Genomic DNA, 20,315 nt, shown 5'->3' with positions numbered 1-20,315 from the left:
TAAAACATTCCCCCTACAACCCAGTTGTTTGTCATTTATCCCAGAGCCTTGATGGCCACCAGGTTTATGTCTTTAGTGAGCAGATTTTATTTATTTATATTTTTGATTTATATTCCACCCTCCCCGCACAAGCATGCTCAGGGCAGGTTACAGTATGATAAAAAGCATTTACAGTATAAAATATGTTAAAACAGTTCAAATAACAATATAAAACAACATAGTCTAAAAATAATATAAAATAGCAGCACTCTGTAACAGGGTTACTGAGCTACCATTTAAAATGTAAAAAAGCTAGATGGTGGATGCATCTGATTGGGAAGGGGACTGATCTCCTTTATTTGGCCAATGGAGGCCAGGTTGCAGCCTGAACCCAAAAGGCCCTGGCTAGGCAGGCCTCCCTGGGGCCAGGGACCACCAACAATTGCTTATTTCCTGATCATAATGTCCTCTGGGGCACATGTGGGGAGAGACGGCCCTGCAGATATGCTGGTCCCAGTCCACATAGGGCTTAATAGGTTAACACCAAAACCTTGAATCTGGTTCGGTACTCCACTGGTAGCCGATGCAGTTGGTGCAGTACCAGTGTTGTGTGCGCATCATTTGGTACTCCGGTGATGACATGCATCACTGCATTTTGAACCAGCTGTAATCGCTGGATCAGACCCAAGGGAAGCCCTGCGTAGAGCGTGTTACAGTAATCCAGCCTAGAGGTGACCGTTTCTTGAATCACTGTAGTTGGATCAATGTAGTTTAAAAGATTAGCACAATCCTGCCTGCCTTTCATTACATCTCTGCTAGCAGAAAGACAGACTTTTGAAATGAAAGATGAACACTGGAGACATTCCTATGGCTACTGCCCGATTGAGCAGCATACAGTTATTTAATCAGTTCAAAATGTACATATTCAGGGCTCATTTTGAGGGGGAACGTGCCGGAATGCAGTTCTGGCAGTTCCTCCAAGAGGTCACATGTTAGGTGGCTCTGCCCACCTGACTCGGCCATTTTGGGCCTGTTTCAGCCTGGATTGGGACCAAAATGGCCCGGATCAGGCCTCTGATGGGTGGTAGATCACTCTCCCACTGACCGTTTTGGGCCCCTTTCTGCCATTTTCAGCCCCTTTTTGCCATTTTGAGCCCAACTTCAGCCCTGAATGGCCAGAATTGGGTCCAAAACAGCCAGGATAGGTGATGCCAAGGGGTGTGGCATACGCAAATCAGTTATGCTAATGACACACTTCCGGTGATGGCAAGGGGCATGGCATATGCTAATGAGTTATGCTAATGAGTCCCTCCAGCTCTTTTTCTATGAAATGATCCTTGTACATATTTATGGAAGCGGGTTCTTTTACAGGGAAGTTAAAGGAATGGAGTCTCATCCTGTACGGCACAGCTGAGCACCCATTCTCCAATGTCAGCTCCCATCAATCCCGATCGAGGATGCTGGAAGTTCCGTCCTCAGACATGGAATCTTCCAAAGCCACCTTCTTCCAAACTCAGATGGATGCGCCAGAGGAGGATGAGGAATACACAGGTAAAGTGCCCACTGCCAGTCTCTTTCTTTGTCTCCTAAGCTCTGCTTCTAAGCACAAACAGCCACAGAGTGAGTGTGTGCGTTTAATTTCCTGGGTGTGTGGTTTGTTGCTGTTGTTTGAAACACAAGAAGGAACAGTTTATGATCCATTGCGTCCTAGCCATCCATTGTCAAGCTCCCTGCGTATCCTGGAAAGCGCCGCTCTGTTGATTTTCCAAGAAATTGCACTCATTAAAAAAATTACTGGTTTGGTCCTCTACGCCTTGTATAATAAGAAATTTATAATAAGAGTCCACTCAGGTTCTCCCAGTCACCATGTGAAGAAGCTAGCTCAACACTACGTCAAATAAGTCCATGGGAAATATTATTGCTGATCTAAGCTTGGAAAGGTGCAAGCAAATGCCCATTGAGACACAGAAGCTGACTTTTAGGCCCCGTAATGTCTACCTATAAAAACGATGAACAACAAACAGGAGCTGCCTTTGGCTTGGCAGATTTCCCGTGCACTAATATTAAAGCTTCGAGATACAAGTTGGGCTCTCTTTAGAATATGCACAGCTCCTGTTTAGACAATGGCTTCCTGTGAGCCGGCAATGTCAAGGATTCAGGAATCAGCGAATGACTTTTTGGGATGGAGTTCACACCTCCCGCTCTGGCTAGAAACCTGTCATAGATGCTGCTTTAGTATCCCTCCTCCCGCCTTCTCCTCTCATGCTTTAAATTATTCACACAGTAGTTTATTGCAGCGTTGGTCTGTTATTGTGGTGGTGAGTTTTTTTTTTCCAGGTGGTCTCATAAATGTTGGAGAAACCCAACAGTTCTATTTATGCATAGTGTAGCTTAGCTCTGAAAAAGATCCCCCGATATAAGAGTTCTGTGATTTTTAGTGTATCCCACAGTTTGCCATTCGGGGAGTGGAATCTGAGAACGGCTGCAGAATTTGGCATCAGAATCTCGGCTTCTTTTTTTTTCTCTGTCTCTGAGTTTCTATCTTTGAAAAATGTTTCTCAGCCCTGTGCCTGCTAAGCAGGGCTTTTTTTCTGGGAAAAGAGGTGGTGGAACTCAGTGGGTTGCCAGCACAGGGGGCAACTCCTGGCGGGAGGTGGTGCCCCTGGTAGCACATGTGCATGTGCAAAGTTCACGCACACTTCCAGGACCGTGCAATGATGTCTCTTTGGGTCAGCTGGAACAAGGGGAGGAGTTTTTTAAAGTTTAAATCACCCTCAGTGAAAATGGTCACATGGCTGGTGGCCCCGCCCCCTGATCTCCAGACAGAAGGGAGTTTAGATCCCCCTCCGTGCCATGTGCAGAGGGTGATCTAAACTCTCCTCTGTCTGGCGATCAGGGGGCGGGGCCACCAGCCATGTGACCATTTTCAAGAGGTGCTGGAACTCCGTTCCACCACGTTCCAGCTCAAGAAAAGCCCTGCTACCAAGAAATTCTTGGAGAATCAGGCAAGCATTATCTAGAATAGGGCTGAAAACTGGGAGAGACCCTGGAGAACCTTGGAAGGAGTCTGCCCTTGGGCCGGTAGAGCCCTGGAGAACTCAGTCCTGGTAAACTGGCAGCATGTCAGGCCGCGGAACATTTTTTACCAGGTGGCCCAAATAGTACTGCTGGCTTTGGGGCTTTCTAGGTGGTCATTAGGCTTTTAAAAACAGAGCAAAATATTTCCAGTTTTATTTTCGTACCAGCATATCGTCTCCCACCCCCACCCCCCCACCCCAGAGAAAGAAGAATGTGAACACCAGATCTGTTTTCGTAGGTTGAACTAGGAAGAGTTTTATATCTCTTCTTTCAGCAGAACTGTCTGTCTCTCTAAGGTCCGTGTCACACGGAATGTGGCGAGCAAGGATGCGACGGTCCCAATCCTGATCAGTGCCTGAACTGTTTCCATTACAGTCTTGGAAGCATTAAAACTGGCAGGTAAGGTAGAACTGTTCCTCCGCAGTTTACGGGATGACAAGGGGGGAAAGAGCAGGGTAGCCATCTCCACCACTTCCCTTTTGACCTTAAAAACCTACTGCTGGTAAAGTAAGAGTTGAGTCCAGTAGCAGATTAAAGACCAACAAGATTTCCAGGATATAAGCTTTCAAGAGTCAAGCTCCCTTTGTTGCTATTTGATACACCCTGGAAATCTTGGCTGTTTCCACACTACTCACCTTCTTCCGGAACGGGGCACAACGTCACGAAAAAAACGCAGAAGATGGCGTCTTCTCGTGCGAGTTTTGTGCGACGTCGCGCAAAACTCACACGAGAAGACGCTATCTTCTGCGGGTTTTTCGTGACATTGCACCCAGTTCCAGAAGAAGGTGAGTAGTGTGGAAACGGCCCTTGTTGGTCTTTAAAGTGCTACTGGACGGACTCAAATCTTGCTTGTCGACTGTTGGCAACATGGCTGTCAGTCCCTGGCAGCTAGGTCCCCAAGTCCCTCACAGCAAGCACTCAGGTGCATTGGTTGAAGTAACTTTTATTAGAGATCTATACAGTTCAAGGTGTTCACACAAAGGTAGCAATTGGCAGAAGTGACTATTCAAAAATGAGCAGTGCTAATTATAGGGAAACTTCCCGCCCTTTGGGTCCATTAACATTCTGGCATGAAAACCCCAAAGAGTTACATGGGAACTGATTGTTTAGGCTAGACAGAGTACAGAATGAAATCATCTCAGTCTCTGAGAAAAGATACATCGCTCGCTGCCCGCAGCTTGCATCCAAGGACACTTACTGTAGAAGTGAAAGTAAATATCTTCAACAGATAACAGATAACTCCCAGTGGCTCCCCTGTACATTTCATGTTAGCAGTTTGCACACTCTCAGATGATTAGTGCAGTGTACAGAATACAACCTCAGCAAACATTTATGATCAGCACAAAATGCAAAACACATGACTGGCAGGTATGCAGGCAGGCATACCTGACAATGGCTACCCACTTGAAACTACTGATGAAAAAGAGAATCTCCCAACCCTCCCTTCTGGAAAAATCTGTCAAGGTTGGTTTGGGGAGTTCATTTCTCAAGTGATAACAGGAGCAAACCTCCAAGGTCAAGAGGGAAGGAAGTTACCAGTTAACTAGATGCTAGAAGTAAGCAGTGCAGTTTTACTGCGAGTTCACATATGCAGATGTATAAGGTGGGAGTTCAGCTGTGGTAGAATGTCCGGACTTGGACCAAAGATGTTGGAGTCCTGGGCCATTTCCACATGGCTTGTTCTGGAAAACAGCGAAATCTCGCACAAAATCGTGCGAGAAGACGCTGTTATCGCGCGAGAAGACACGATAACAGCGTCTGCTCGTGAGATTTTGCGTGAGATATCGCCGTTTTCAGAAACAAGGTAAGCCGTGTGGAAACGGCCCTGCTTTGAATGTCCCACAAAGGCAGCAGTCACGCCAGCATACTTGTTCCCACGCTCTGCGCATTCAGTCAGTGTGCAGTGAGGTTGTGTGTAACAGACTTATATGTTCCCAATAATGCAAGTGGAGTCCTAAATGTCTTTAGGACTGCACACAGATTACGATGCCAGGAAAGCAGTGCTTTTGAGATAGTGTCCCTCTCCCCCACCCCATGGTTGCTTTCAGAGTTCCAGAATGGGCTGTGTTTTTCCCCCCTAGGAAATGTGTGAATACCTGTCCCCCCAGTTATTTCGGAGACAGCACACAACGGAAGTGCCGCAAATGCTACCGAGGCTGCGAGTCCTGCCTTGGCAGGAGCCCGAATATGTGCACAGCTTGCAAGCGTGGCTTCTACCATCACCAAGAAACAAATACATGTGTGACGCTATGCCCGGCTGGATTTTACTCAGATGATGGTAAGGAGGGGCAAGACTGGCTGGAGACGGACAGGAATAGGGTAGTGTTGAGATTTCTGGGAAAACACACTATGGAACACGTTGCTTAGTTTGTCTTTTGTGTGCTCGGCAATTTTGGTCTGGTCCTTGTGGTCCTGGCATTGACACTGGGTAGGTAATAATCTCTTTCTTCCAGTCGTATGACTCTAATACCATGTAGCTTCCTGTTATGTGATTGCAGCTCTGTCTGTAGGTACCATGATCATTGGAACTTGAGTCTGTTTATTTTAAAAAAATATTTATATACTTGCCTTTTGCCTGAACATCCTGAGATTGAAAGCCACTAGTCTGAAAGATCATAAGGTTATTAAAAGACCCAATTTTTTTTCTCGTTACAATATTGACGTCGGCTGCATGAACATTTAGGACACATTGCTTTCATACTTGTCAGCTCTTTCTCCAAAATGATGAGGGCTAGAAACTTTGTTTAAATTTGAAATGGAGGAGTTAGTATGTTTTGTCCTAAGCTTAAGAACTTCTAGTTCTGTTTGAAACCCACAAGTACTTCTACTAGTAAGTGCTGGTGGACTACTCTTTGTATTGGATTGCAACACATACATTCTGCAGTTTTTCAGATTTGTTTTTTTCTCTGACTTCCTTTGTTTTCCAAAAGGTCAGAAGCGGTGTCAGAAGTGCCACCAAAACTGTAAGAAATGTATCGGGGAAATGGACAGATGCACAGTTTGCAAAGATGGATTCAGGTAAATTACAGGTGGAAACATGATGTTAGATTTTTCAGAAATTTATAGTAGACATTTTCTGCAAAACCTATTTATTGACTTCATTTATATCCCACTTTTCTTCCCAAAGGGGCCCCCAAATGGCATACAGTGTTCTTCCCTCCTCCATTTTACCCTCACAAGAACCCTGTGAGGTTTGCTTTTCAGTGGTATGTTGGCTCCCAAAGCTGCTCACGGGTACTGGAATCTAACACAGATAATAATTGAAATACAATCCAAAATACTTACAGACAGGGGTCATTTCGTAGAAAAAGAGCTGGAGGAACTCATTAGCATAACTCATTAGCATATGCCACACCCCTTGATATCACCAGAAACGTGTCATTAGCATAACTGATTTGCATATGCCACACCCTCTGACATCACCTATCCTGGCTGCTTTGGACTCAATCCTGGCCGTTCAGGGCCAAAATTGGACCCAAAATGGTCAGGTTCGGGATGCTGCTGAACAGGAAAGTGATCCACCACCCATCAGAGGCCCGATCCAGGCCATTTCAGCCCCAATCCAGGACGAAATGGGCCCAAAATGGCCGAGAGTCAGGTGGGCAGGGCCACCTGACATGTGACCTCTTTGGGGAACCGCCGGAACTGCGTTCCTGCATGTTCCCCCTTGAAATGAGCCCTGCTTACAGAGAGAATTCTCAGAGGTGCTGGATCTAATCACGATCAAGGGATGTCTGGCTGTTCCCCCCCAACCATGGCCTTAGCAATGGCATTGGGCTTATTTATATGTTTATTTCATTTACAAAATGTTATACTCCATTGTTCTGCCCTCCTCAGAGCCACCGAGGTGGCTAACAGATGAAAAACATACGTAATAAAAACGTCTTAAAAACCATTAAAACCAAACAAAAACAAACCTTTAAGCATACCATTAAAACCCAAGCTTAAAATATACCCACAAAACAATAAAAACAACAATTAAAACAGTGCGGGAAGGGAGGACACCAGGGCCGATTCCAGACGACTAACCTGAAGGTGCTGCATGCCGCCATGTTCCGGATCGCGACGGGGAAAACCCGATATTTCGCATTTTTCCCATCACGATCCGGAACATGGCGGCATGCAGCGCCTTCAGGTTAGTCGTCTGGAATCGGCCCTGATTAAACAAAAAACAGTCTTCAAAAATTGGAGGAAGGGGGACCTTATCTCTGGAAAACATTGCCAGACCTCTGGGCACATGTGTTGAGCTGCAGGTCTTTTCTGCAGCTGATAATGCCATGGAAGCTGCCTGGGTGTTGGGCTAGACACACACTCTCAGCCTACTTCACAGGAGTGTTGTGGGGATATAATGGAGGAAAGCAGAATTATGTAAGCCACTTTGGATCCCCTTTGGGGAGAAAGGTGAGGTACAAATAAATAAATAATAATAATAATTGTGATTACTGGTCTACGTTGCAAAATAAAGAAGTCCATTGGCACCTTAACAAGTAACAACACTTATTTTAGCACAAGCTTTCTGGAGTCAGAGCTCACTCCACATGCATGAACTGTTTAGGGGTGATGCCTCCTGTCGTGTAGTTACAGGCTACCTTGGGAGGTCAAGAGGCAAACACCAAATCCCAGTGAAGCTCCTAGTCCTTCAGTGCCACTTGCTGTAGCTCTGCACCTTCTCGGTCTGGCAGAGATGTGGGAAGGGCTGGAGAAACCCAACTGATGGGTCCATAAGGGAGCCACCAGCCAAACAGCAACCATTCTACTACGGTTCCATTAAAATGCACTCCAGAAAGGGGGAGGCTTAAGCTCCCAGACCATCTGAGTCCTTGTGGACTTGATCAGGGCTTTTTTTCAGCGGGAACGCAGTGGAATGGAGTTCCGGAACCTCTTGAAAATGGTCACATGGCTAGTGGCCCCGCCCCCTGATCTCCAGACAGAGGGGAGTTTAGATTGCAATCTAAACTCCCCTCTGTCTGGAGATCAGGGGGCAGGGCCACTAGCCATGTGACCATTTTCTCCAAGGGCAACCCACTGAGTTCCACCACCTCCTTTCCCAGAAAAAAAGCCCTGGACTTGATAATGTATGAATCAACCCTGCTAGGACGAGTGGGGCTTGTCCACAAACCAGGAATTAAACTGTGATTTACAGTGGAGTCCTATGCGCTTCCTCCAGTCTAAGCCCCTTGATTTCAGTGGGCTTAAAACTTAAAAAAGGGGGAAAACCCCTTTTCACTGGGTTGCGTTATTAGAATCCTGATTTAAGTGAGGCTCACCACTCGCCATGAAAATTCCACCAGGGGTCGCCAATCGCCATGAGTTGATTGTGACTTGATGGCACTTACACACACATACTATTATGTATCTATTTCCGGCAAACCTCAGTTCAGAGTGGAGAAATTTGCATTTTCTCAGGTCTGGAGCCCTCCACTCTTCATCTCACCCAGCCCCATTATAAGCTTCTTCAGAAAGACTTTCTCTCTCTTAAACTGCTCAATGTACCTTTTGATTCCAATTTCTTGCGTTTGGTCTGTTTGGAAAGGAGATGGTGAAAGCAGCTAATGAGTTGTGGGGGGAGCAAATAAATATGTTTACGTTGAATCATATAAAGCACACCTTTTGTGGCCAACCTCAGATGCTTCCACGGGCAAACCGTGCATGATGTACAGTACAGATTATTATTCCAAACAAACTGTGTTTACTTCCCAAGAGAGGCAAGATCTGTAAACTCTTGATCAGGGCATATCTAAAGACAGACATTTTCAAGCATGGAGATTCCTGCCTGGGCTTTACTTCTGTCCGTCTGTCTGTCTGTCTCTCTGCCCCACTGCCATGTGTGATTTTAAAAAATACTAAAGCAATGTTGCTTGGAAATGTTTTCAGACCCCTCCTGGGATTGTTCCCAGGCTCATTAGTCAACTAGCAAACGTAACAGCATCACAGTGGTTTGCTGTACATAAAACCTTCTAGAACTGACTGCATGGTGCAAAATGGGATGCAAAGGAAATCTGGCATGCAGCCTCGGTTTAAATCCTGATCATCTTTTTCAGCTTTTTTCCTGCTATCACCATGCGTGTATAGAAAACAGACAGTTTTAAGTGCACTTCTGCTGGGTTTCCGAATCTCTGGCTGGCCATACAAGAAAATTGATTAACAAATTCATGTTGGGTCTTTGTGATTTTGCTTTCAAATTGGCCGCTGCCTTGATATTGTCTTTATCTGTGGACACAACTTGTATATGATTTTATTTTCATCCCCTGCCAGTGTTTTGAGGTTAGTGATGCATTAGGCACTTGCCAGAGTTTTATCCACTGCCAACTGTTGTTGAGATCAATTTGCTTTATTGGCTACATTGAATTTTGGAGTTTGGCTGGTGCTGTTCTTGATTGCTTTTTTCTCGCTTTAATTGTTCTTAACCATTCCGATCGGCTTTTATGATGGCGAGCGTGAATTTTAACGGGTGTGCTGCCTCGAGAGCTTTGGCTGTGGGGTGATATCTAAATGATTAAATAATAACTCCAACCCGCCTGTGCTTCATTGTGCGTGATTTCATTCTCGATAGTGTTGCATAGATGAGATTTTGTCTTCCAGTCTTCTGGCGTATGGAGCAGCTGCTGACCACAAAGGGGAGGAAGGAATGAAATTAGCGCTGGCCAGGCACCTAAATGCCTGGAAGAGATTCCGCTAAACGGTTGTGCAGGGTATTTGGAGGTGTCATTTCCAGATGTATTAAATGCATTGTTGGTTAAAACTTCTCTACTCAGAGGCCTGGTAGGCAAGAAATCCAAAGCACCTGGTATGGGTTCATGTGCATCAGGAAATCAGTTGGGGGGGGGTATTAATTTATTCATACTTGTTGCCCCATCAGAGTATTTGACACTTTAAAGGCTGACCTTTACAAAATAAAGTAATTTTTTTTACTTTACTTGCAAAGAAACAGAGGGAAAGGAAAGTCTACAGAAATGAGAGAAGTGGGGAGGATATACAAGGCAAAAGACAACTATAAGTTTTTGTGTTTGGAGAAGGAGAAAAATGTTCTACCTCTGCTATGTCTACCCCAATCTTAAGACTTTCTGATAGAGGTCAGCAACTTGGGGGCCCATAGGCGTAATCCAGCCCCCAGGGTGGTGACCTCTAGCCCCCTTCATCTCCTAAAAGTAAATAAAAGTGCTAAAATTGAGTGTAAATAAAAGAAGCTGCTAACCTCCAGGTAGGACCTGGAGATTTCCCAGAATTACAACTGATCTCCAAACACAGAGATCAGTTCCCCTGGAGAAAAAGGCAGCTTTGGAAGATGGGACTGTATGCCTTTATGTTCTGTGAGGTCTGTTACCTCCCAAATCCCCAGGAATTTCCCAACATGGAGTTGGAAACGCTATTCCCAATTAGACATTAGTTTTCTATAAGGAGGGAGATAAGTCTCTCCTTTGTCAGAGTTGGACCCTCTAGTCGAACTGGCTTTCAAGTTCCCTTTAGTCGCCCTTGCTCTCCCCACCGCCCATGTACCTCCAACTTGTTTAGCTTGCCTTCATAAGAAGGATGATGAATTGCACTCCGTGGTGTTGAGGAAGATGGCTCTTGCTGATAACCGTTTCCCCCAGGACAGAAGTGGAACTAAAAATGTCAAACACCAGCAGCTTTATCTGAACTATTTGTTCAGCGGGAGCCCCAAGGCCACCTTCATGAAGGCGTCACTTCATTGCTACGCCCCAAGCTTCTCGTGTGATTCATTTAAAGGGTGGTAATTGGGCTGAAGAGACTGTTTCAATAACGACACCTTTGCCAAAGTAGAAAATTGTAGGTTTCCAAAAAGATTATCTGCTTCTCAGCAATGGTGAAGGCGGCTTCTGCTGTCAGGCACAATCTGTACAAAGTTTTTTTTATTATTGTTCCTTTGCTTTTAAAGTTTGGCCTCCTGATCGCTCTTGTCACCTTGAAGAGCTTTTGGCTAGCAACTTTCCAGTCTCTGTTTATTTCAAAAAGGGAGAAAAAGCTTCCCCCCCCCCGCTCCTCCCTGTGGGATTTGGGAGTTGTTTTGTGGTGTGATTCAGCTGTCCCATCATACTTACCTAGAAAGTACTCGTGTGTGAGAAGTTTGTCTCCACTCGTGTTTGAAGTAGCGGTACTCCTGGTCTGTACCAAAACATTTTGAATGTTGGGTTCTTCTGCCAGTGTGGTAGATACCGTGTTAGAACTAGATGGCAGAGACACGGGTTCAAATTCATACACAGCCGTGAAGTTCACTGTGCGACTCTGGCTCTTTCTGTCCTGTATTTTCTCTGTTGCTGTTGTGCTTCCAGCTGAAGCATTCTCACAAGTCCATTTCCTGGTGAGTTGCTTAAGTCTGCTTTCTCCCTATGTTTTCTAAGTTGGGGTCTTGGGCTTTCCCTTGTACTTTATAGGGTTGCCAGCTTCAGGTTATAAAATTCCTGGAGATTTGGGGTGGAGCCGTGAGGAAGGACCCCAGTGGGGTTTAATGCCCTCCAAAGCAGTTCCCTCCAGGGGAACTGGTCTCTAACATCTGGGGATCAGTTGTAATTCTGGGACTCCTCCAGGCCCCACCTGGAGATTGGCAACCTTACTTGCATGTGATCGTTTGACAAATCACATTTTATTTCCATCAGTGTTTTCATCACCTCAGAGGTGATGATGCAACACCCTCTCTCTTTTCTTTTCTCTTGCACAAATGCAATATAAACGCAGCAGGCTAACACAAGTGTGTTAGCAGTGTTCCCAGGGCAACTGAGAGTTGAGGCTGCATTTTTAACAGCCCAGCCACTTCACTCCACCCCACCCTGTGCAAAACTCTGCAGGCTTACCAGGATCCCTTTTAATGCAGGCGGACCTGGTTCCATATTTCTGTCTTTCATTCACACACCCTCTCTCCCATCTCACCTTACGAGATCTCACCTATATCACTCGGGAACAACATGCCAGAAGGACCCTTGTGAACGTGCTGGTCCACTGTGGTCATTTTCAGAGGCCCTGCTTCGGGTGCCCCCACCTTCTGAGATTAGGGGGTAACCTGGGAAAGGGCCTTCTTGGTAATGGCACCAAAAGTCTGGTGCCCTCTCCTGAGGGAGGCTTATCTGTCCCCTTCTGTTGCCATTCCATCAGCCGGTGAAAACTTTTACGTTTTGTTTGGTGTTTCCTCAGTGATCCCTCCTTCATTCCCAATATTTTAAATTCTTTTTAAAATGTCTTTTTCATGTTTTCAGTTCTGGTTTAATTGTTTTAATGATGTGTTGTTTGGATTGGTTTTAATCATTTTTAAAACGTGGTTTTATTATGTATATTTTGTTAGTTGCCTTGGTGGCCCTTATGAGGGCAGAAAGGCCGGATATAAAGTTTGTTAAATAAATAAATCATAAATAATCCCCTGCTATGGGAAACCTCTCCTTTCTCCTCAACTCTTTGGACTGAAATTCAGTTCTAGTAGTCATACAACCATCAGAGATCCTGTCCTGGAAGTCCCTGATCTTCCATAGAATCAAGAACCGTGTGTGTGTGTGAGAGAGAGGGAGAGAGAGAGAGAGAAATATGGAGCTGGCTTGTTCTCCCCCTCTTGCTCAATAATTTAGAGTCTCTCTACACAAGACACCTCGGCGCATGTTCATCAAATGTAGGGAGATGTAATGTTAGCTGGGAAGTATAGTTTAAAAAGAGAGTGGGCAGAGATCACTCCTCAGAGGGTTTGTTAATTTCATCTTCACCTCCCTAAAAGCTCTGTCAGTTTCACATCTCCAGTTTAAGAGTGTGCAGGATTACAACCAGAGGGCGGTGAGGAATGGAAATGGGCTGGAGCTGCCTTCCAGAGCCAGGCTTGAGCCTGGAGAGGTTCTAATGGGCTGAAGTTTCCCTTCTGGCATTTCACAGCCCCTTCACACAGCTCCAGTGTATAGCAAAGCCTTTGTACTGCCGCTGGCTTTGTCTCTTAAAACTACCCTTCCCAGCTAACATTGCATCTCCCGACACGTGTCAGATGTCTTGGGTAGAGAGACTCTTATTAATCCCCTTTTGTCTGATCAGCTTGACACTGTCCATTAGCTGTCAGCCCTTTTAAGAGGAAAAAGGAACTTTAATAGCTAACCGTGCCACTCTACTGCAAGACAAGATCTGCCTTCCACCAAAACCCTTATTTGATTTATGGTTGTCTGCTACAACTGTATACAACATGATCGCAAGGCTTTTTCATTTTTAAAAAATGGTGGGCGCTGCCAGGGAAAATGACAGCGGCTCAGAAGAAAAAGGAGGTGGCTAGGAAATGGGGAGTGGAAAGTGGTTAGATGTGAATAGGACTTTTAAAAGTACAACTAACTGTACAGATGTGTCATGGTGCATTCCTTCCAGAAACACCAGCACTAGGGTAGTCTGTAAGGTTTGGGGGGAAACTGATGTAGTTAAGAAGCCAAGCAGTAGCAAAATCTCTGTGCAGAAATTACCTCTCACTTAATAACAACAACAATAATAGTAATAGTGATGATGATAACAACATTCAATTTATATACCACCCTTCAGGACAATTTAATGCCCACTCAGAGAGGTTTACAAAGTATGTTATTATTATCCCCACAACAATAATCACTCTTTCAGGTGGGTGGATCTGAGAGAGCTCTGAGAGAGCTGTGACTGACTCAAGGTCACCCAGCTGGCTTCAAACGGAGGACTGGGGAATCAAACCCAGTCCAGTCCCACCGCTCTTAATCACTACACCAAACTGGCTTACCTTACAAGGTTGTTGTCAGGTTAAAATGGAGGGAGGTAACGTCCTGAATTTTGCTCTGAGATCTTGGGAAGAAAGACAAGATGAAACTGAAATGCAGATTGTCTTGTGCTTCTAATGGTGAGACCTTGGGCTCTTTAAAGGGCTGGTTTCTGAACTCAAGAGATCTTCTTCTACCTTTGATTTGGATCATATCATTTGAGGTCAACACTGCAGAAAACACCAAGGGGATTTTGGATATTCAGGATTCAAGAACCTTGCGGGGGGTGGGGGGAGTTTTCACTTTTAGAGACAGGTAATTTCTGTGATCCTTTTTTATTACCAGAGCTTCTGAGAGTTCTTTATGATGGAGACCTTGGGGGGGGGGGGCATGGGGTTGGCTGCCTATCTATGTTTTTAAGAAAAATGTTTCACATTTCCTCTAAGTCTGGAAGTTTAATTTAAAAAAAAAAAGCAGTTGCTCTATTGGTCCCCAAAAGGACTTTAATTTTCGTTAGCTGGATTGAAACCACCACTGCCCCTAAAGATGCCATCAACGCTGCTCTTCAAAGTAGATGGCTGGCAATCTTTTTTTTTCTTCCCCCACTGTGCCCTTTTTAAAATTTTTCATTATTGCTTTGGGTTGGATAGGTAGGCTATTGGGGAGGGGGAGGCAGGACTGAGAAAGAGAGAGAGAGAGAGAGAGATTGCAATACCGGCTAGAGAGAGGTCTAGTGACCAGAGCTGTAAAAGGATAGATGTTGTGTGTGCACCGGTAAGAGACAAGTCTTACAGAAAGGAACATTTTGCCCAAATAAGCAAAATGTGCTGCAGTTGTATAACTGTTAAGCAACTTGCTCAGCCTTCAAATGATCAGTCAGTGGCAGGTACTTGGCTTCTAAACCAATGGATGACCATAGGGGAAGGGTGTCTTGTAGTCACATTTCAACCTCTTGCATTTGACAATGAAGGTGGGATTCGGCGGTGATGGTAAATGTATTAGATGGAGTGTTAACCAGGGCTCATTTCGAGGGGGAATGGACAGGAACACAGTTCTGGCAGTTCCCCAAAGAGGTCACATGTCAGATGGCCCCACCCACCTGACTTGGCCATTTTGGGCCCATTTCAGCCTGGATTGGGGCTAAAACAGGCTGGATCGGGCCTCTGACGGGTGGTAGATCACTCTCCCGCTCAGCAGCGGCCTGATCCAAACCATTTTGGACCCCTTTTCAGCCATTTTCAGCCCCTTTTTGCCATTTTGGGCCCAATTTCAGCCCTGTATGGCCAGGATTGGGTCCAAAACAGCCAGGATAAGTGATGTCAGGGGGTGTGGCATATGCAAATAAGTTATGCTAATGACACACTTCCGATGATGGCAAGGGGTGTGGCATATGCTAATGAGCTATGCTAATGAGCTATGCTAATGAGTTCCTCCAGCTCTTTTTCTACGAAATGACCCCTGGTGTTAACTATGCAGAGCTCCCTCCCCACCGCTCTCTTTTTTACACATTACATGAAGCTGCATTATGCCGAGTCAGACCCTTGGACTATCCAGGTCAGTATTGCCTGCTCTGAATGGCAGCTGCTCTCCAGCGTCTCAGGTGGTAGTCTTTCACATCCCCTATTATCTGAGTGTATGTTAAACTAGAGATGCTGGGGACCAAACCTTCTACATGCCAAGCAGGTATGCTACCACCGGGCTACTGCTCTTGCCTGCCTTCGCTAGCAAGCATTCCCAAGCTGGGTCTTGGAGCAGTTCCTCTTCTTCATTCCGGTTGGTTGCCTTTCCCAAAAAGCTCTACACACTCTTCGTAATTCTGGCATGTTGGAAGAAGACTGAGCTCTGCCAATCTGTTTTGTTTCTCTGTCTTGATTTTGCAAAGAGGCTGGTGTATAACCTTGATTTTTGTGTTCATTCAGAAGTTGCTTGGTCCTCTTTATACCCTTCTCCTGGTTATAGCAAGGCAGAAATTAGAGGCGTATTTCTCTGCTGCGGTGCCAAATGTTCTTCTCTGCTTTCCTTGACAGCCTCGTAGACAACAATTGCATTACAGGATGCAGGCCAGGCATGAACTTGATCAAGGAACCAATACGATGCGAAGGCTGCCAGTCCAACTGCCGGGCGTGTGTGGGTATGTAAAGAATCTTCCCCAGATGCTGTCTTGTATCTGACATGGGCTGATTTCGCACACATTGGATAATCCACTTCCAATCCTCTTTATAGATCATTTGGAATGGATTTTTTCGTGTGCGGAACAAAAAATCCGCCTCAAACGATCGATAAAGTGCATTGAAAGTGCATTATCCAACGTGTGCGGAATCAGCCATGGTTTGGAAGGAAGGGACAGCAAAGGAAAAATGTGTTACTCTGCATCAACCCTTTTAAGTTCAGGAACTTTTTACTACGGAGAGGAAGCAAAGGCAGCCTGACTCTTCTGAAGAAACCGAATACTACTTTGTACAGAAGAGTTCAAACTGATTCCCTAACATGCTAGTTTTCTATATGCAATGTATTAGACAGATATTCCATCCCCGACAATCTTCTCGACCCCTCAGCAAATAACATACATCTTCGAGACTGGGTCTATAAGGGTGATGCCCTGACAGATAGACAGGCGGTCCTGAACTGTCAGTCAGCCTCTTGGTTTAAACTTTTCCAGTGCCATCATTCTAGAGCATCTTACTTAGTCAGTATTGCAAAGTACAATCTTAGAGCAGCCTTCACATCCCTACACTTTGAAACAATGTCAACCGCAGTTTTAGCAGGCCACTACAGTAAAATATCTAAGGACCAGCCATTTTGTCCCTGTGGAACATCCACAATTGAGGACTTACCTCATTATATTCTTAATTGCCTGTTGTATGCCCAACCTAGGACCAAATTTCTTTCAGAGATGTTGTCCGACCTTTGTACCCACTCAGATTCCGAGAAGATCGTAGTTCTGCTAGCTGATTCTTATGCTAATATATCCTACAAAATGGCTTTCTATGCTCTGTCTGTAAAAAAATACGGGCTAATGCTGTGCTTAAGGGATTAAATTAACGCTGAATGTTGTGGATTTCTACCGTTTTTATTAACTGTGTTTACTTTTATTGTCTTATCTGAATTTGACAACTGAAAATGGTTTATTGGTTTTATTTAGTTTTAAATTTTACTGTTTTGATTATGTCACATCAATTTTATTCAAACACGTTTCTGTTTTTAGTCTAGTTATTCGTGACTTGTCATGGCCTATGGCTAAACACAATAAACCTTTACTACTACTATATGCAATGTATAGAGGCCACATGCAATCATATAAGTTCCTACCAGTAGCCTGAAGTAGTATAGGCCAGATAGAACTGAGGCAGACATGGCGGTGTGGGGGGGAGACACGCTGGGCCATGAGGACAGTATAGTGTCTAATTGGGCCTTTAGCCTTAGCCTGAGTGTGATTCTGTAGCCGCCGTGCCCATTCCTGCTGCCCTTATTGCTCTGAGTTCTTTCCCAGATCCACACAAGTGCTGTTGCCTTCCCCTTTCTTGACCTATTGCCTCTTCCAGAGGTGCCATCTCAGATTTCCCCTAAAATCCCTCCAATGGTACAGGGTGGGGGTGGCAGCTGTTGGGGACTGGATCAAGGAAAATGATGCCAGTGAAATCAGGATCTGAAAATATCCACCTCATCTAGACTACTGTGGTGAAAACACACTTTGGTTGCCATCTTTGAAGAAAAACTGTCTCCGTGAAAGATTTAGAACTCAGCTAAGGTGCGGGGGTGGGGGGGAGCCTGAAAGTGTACAATTATTCCATGTGGATGCTGGGGGGAAAAAACAGAGAGAGCTTTTTCTCCCTGTCTCATAATACTAGCACGCAGGGGCATCCATCCAATTATTTGAAGGGCAGAAGGTTCAGGACAGACAAGAGGAAATACTTCTTTATTCGACAAGTAATTAAATTGTGGAATTTGCTGCTAGTAGTGATGGCCACGAGCATATTCAAGAAGGAATTAGATAGATTCATGGAGGAGAGGCTCATCAATGGCTACTAGCCTTGGTGACTAAAGGTAACTTCTAGAGATGGGCACAAACCGGGAAAATACCGAACCATGTGGTTCATGGTGCGTCACATTTCACAAACCACAAATTTTCACGAACTTGCCTTGGTTCGTGAACTGGTTTGTTTGGTTTGTGAAAACGTCACTTCCAGGGCAGCAGAAGGTCACTTCTGGGCCTATAGAAAGCCTCCCCCCCCCCGCCAGTTGCCTAGGAAATTAATTGATCGGTGCCAGGCTGTCTGCAGTGACGAACCGAAAAACAAACCAAATGAACATGCCTAAGGTTCAAGGCGGTTCATCAGAAATAGGCTCTGACAAACCGCCGGTTCATGAACCACGAACCTGCCCAGTTCATGATGAACTTTGGTTTGTTTTTTGGTTCGTGCCCATCTCTAGTAACCTTCATAGACAAAGGCAGCCAATCTCTGAATTCTAATGCTACGAGGCAACTTCAGGGAAGGCTTTGGCCACTTTCCTGTTTGTTGGCTCTTCGGGGCATCTGGTGAGACTGAATGCTGGACTATTTGAACTGCTGGTCTGACCCAGCAGGGATGTCCTTTCCATTCCTGTTTGGGTGGCACAGCAGAGCAAAACAACTGTGGGGAAGCAACCCTGGTCACAAATGCCCACTGCAGTCTTCCTTCTGCATCATCGTATATTCTGCATGTGGTGTAGAAAAGCAATCTTATTTTTTTTTAATAAAATAAAATTGGAATGTCTTTGTTTAAATGCTTTCTGCTTTAAACAGAGCGTCTTTCATGTGCTCAAAGGCAACCATATAAAAGCCCACAAGAAGAACAGTATGAGTCGGCTTTGGAGCACATGAAAGTCTCCACGCTTCAAAAACAGGGCGGGGAACGGGTTGCTAGAACACTGAAAATTTAGTTCACTTCCTGGATTGTTCTCTCCCACTGTGATAATAATTTGAAAATAAATACACCCCACCCCACTAAGAAATCTGCAAAAAATAAAAGCAGATTGAAAGCAGAACTGACACTCAGACCTGTTCTTCCTTCCCAGGTGGGGTTTTCCCTTCCCCAGAGACATGGCCTATGGCCCAGAGCGCTGGGCATAAACTCAGTGTTCCTTTGCATTTGTTCTTCGAAGACTAAACCTCTGAAACATATCACAAACCTGCTTTTGAAATCTCCTTGAGTCATAAACATGATTTGTCATTCAGTAAGTGGACGAGTGGGCATAGCAGAGCTCAAATCAGCAGCTGTGTCAGGCGCCGAGTGACAAACAATATTCTCCTCTTCTCCATTTTATTCTCACAACAAGCCTATGAGGTAGGTTAGCCTGACAGTGTGTGGCTGGGCCAAGGTTACCTCACAAGCTTCCGTGGCAGGGTGGGGTTTCGAACTGGGGTCTCCCAGATCCAATACTTTAACCGCTATTTTATTAAATTATTGAAAAGATTTCTGCTTCATCAGAGTCCTATTTAATAATAAGTTATCACTACACCACTCTGGTTCCTACCTGTACCTTTGCACTCCTTTCCTACACCTTTGTACAAGGGTGAACATAAGTACACAAGCCCAGGCCAGTACAGAAGGTGTCAGTCTGAAAGTGGCCGAGGGCGTCTTTTCCATCTTCTGCTTCAAGCTCTCTATGGAAGACAATACTGGCAAGGAATTTAAAAGCCATTCCACCAATGCCTTTGGATGCACAGTGGTGAGACAAGGAAATTGTAGATAGTGGAAATTAAGAGCCAAGCTAGAAGTGACGAATTACACTTGAATGGCAAGTGAACAGACTCACGTGTATTCTTCTCTGTTTACTTGCCATTCACTTGCGCTCCACTTGGTCAAGTGACATAGTTGTCAAGTGGAGTGCAAGTGAATGGCAAGTGAAGAGGGAAGAATACACGTGAGTCTGTTCACTTGCCATTCAAGTGTAATTCGTCACTTCTAGCTTGGCTCTCAGCCTTCCATCCTTCCGAGGTCGGTAAAATGAGTACCCAGTTTCCTGGGGGTAAAGTGTAGATGACTGGGGAAGGCAATGGCAAACCACCCGTAACAAAAAGTCTGCCAAGAAAATATTGTGATGCGACGTTCCCCATGGGTCAGTAATGACTGTTCACTTGCTATTCATTTGCGCTGCACTTGACCACATAGTGATGAAGTGCAGCGCAAGTGAACAGGGAGGAATACACGTGAGTCTGTTCACTTGCCATTCAAGTGTAATTCGTCACTTGTAGCTTGGCTCTCAGTGCATGCACCTTTACCTTTACCATGACACAGCATTTAGAAGGGCCTGCTGTCCCTGGGAATCTGATCCCAGAAAGCCAATCCTTTTTCATCCCCTGTTATACAACTCAAGGATCTGCTGCCTGGCCAACTCCTATCTTGCAGAATTTGCTGTATCTTGGGCTTCTTGTGTCATTTTAAAGCCAGAATGTGAGATTCCAGATTGCAACCTTGACTGCCCAATTGGAAAGTTTGGTGGGGGGGAATGCAGAACTGAGCCTCAGCAGTTCCTATATGCTCTTTACAGCAAACGACCTGAGCAGGTTTTGCGGTGTCCCAT

The 20,315-nt window shown here is 45.2% G+C and overlaps 1 protein-coding gene across 1 annotated transcript in view; it reads left to right on the top strand.

Annotated features, from left to right (window-relative positions):
• PCSK6 (proprotein convertase subtilisin/kexin type 6) overlaps window positions 1–20,315 on the top strand; it is a 105,976-nt gene that overhangs the window by 73,844 nt on the left and 11,817 nt on the right. The window contains exons 14-18 of the mRNA XM_055002543.1: window positions 1,351–1,530; window positions 3,354–3,456; window positions 5,139–5,335; window positions 5,988–6,075; window positions 15,779–15,882. Of these exons, the coding sequence (XP_054858518.1) occupies window positions 1,351–1,530; window positions 3,354–3,456; window positions 5,139–5,335; window positions 5,988–6,075; window positions 15,779–15,882 (672 nt within the window). The remainder of the gene's footprint in view (window positions 1–1,350; window positions 1,531–3,353; window positions 3,457–5,138; window positions 5,336–5,987; window positions 6,076–15,778; window positions 15,883–20,315) is intronic.

This window comes from Eublepharis macularius, chromosome 18 (genome assembly GCF_028583425.1).
Source record: "Eublepharis macularius isolate TG4126 chromosome 18, MPM_Emac_v1.0, whole genome shotgun sequence".
Lineage (NCBI taxonomy): Eukaryota > Metazoa > Chordata > Lepidosauria > Squamata > Eublepharidae > Eublepharis > Eublepharis macularius.
Note: the sequence above shows the minus strand (reverse complement) of the source record. Positions and strands in the feature narration are given on the sequence as shown.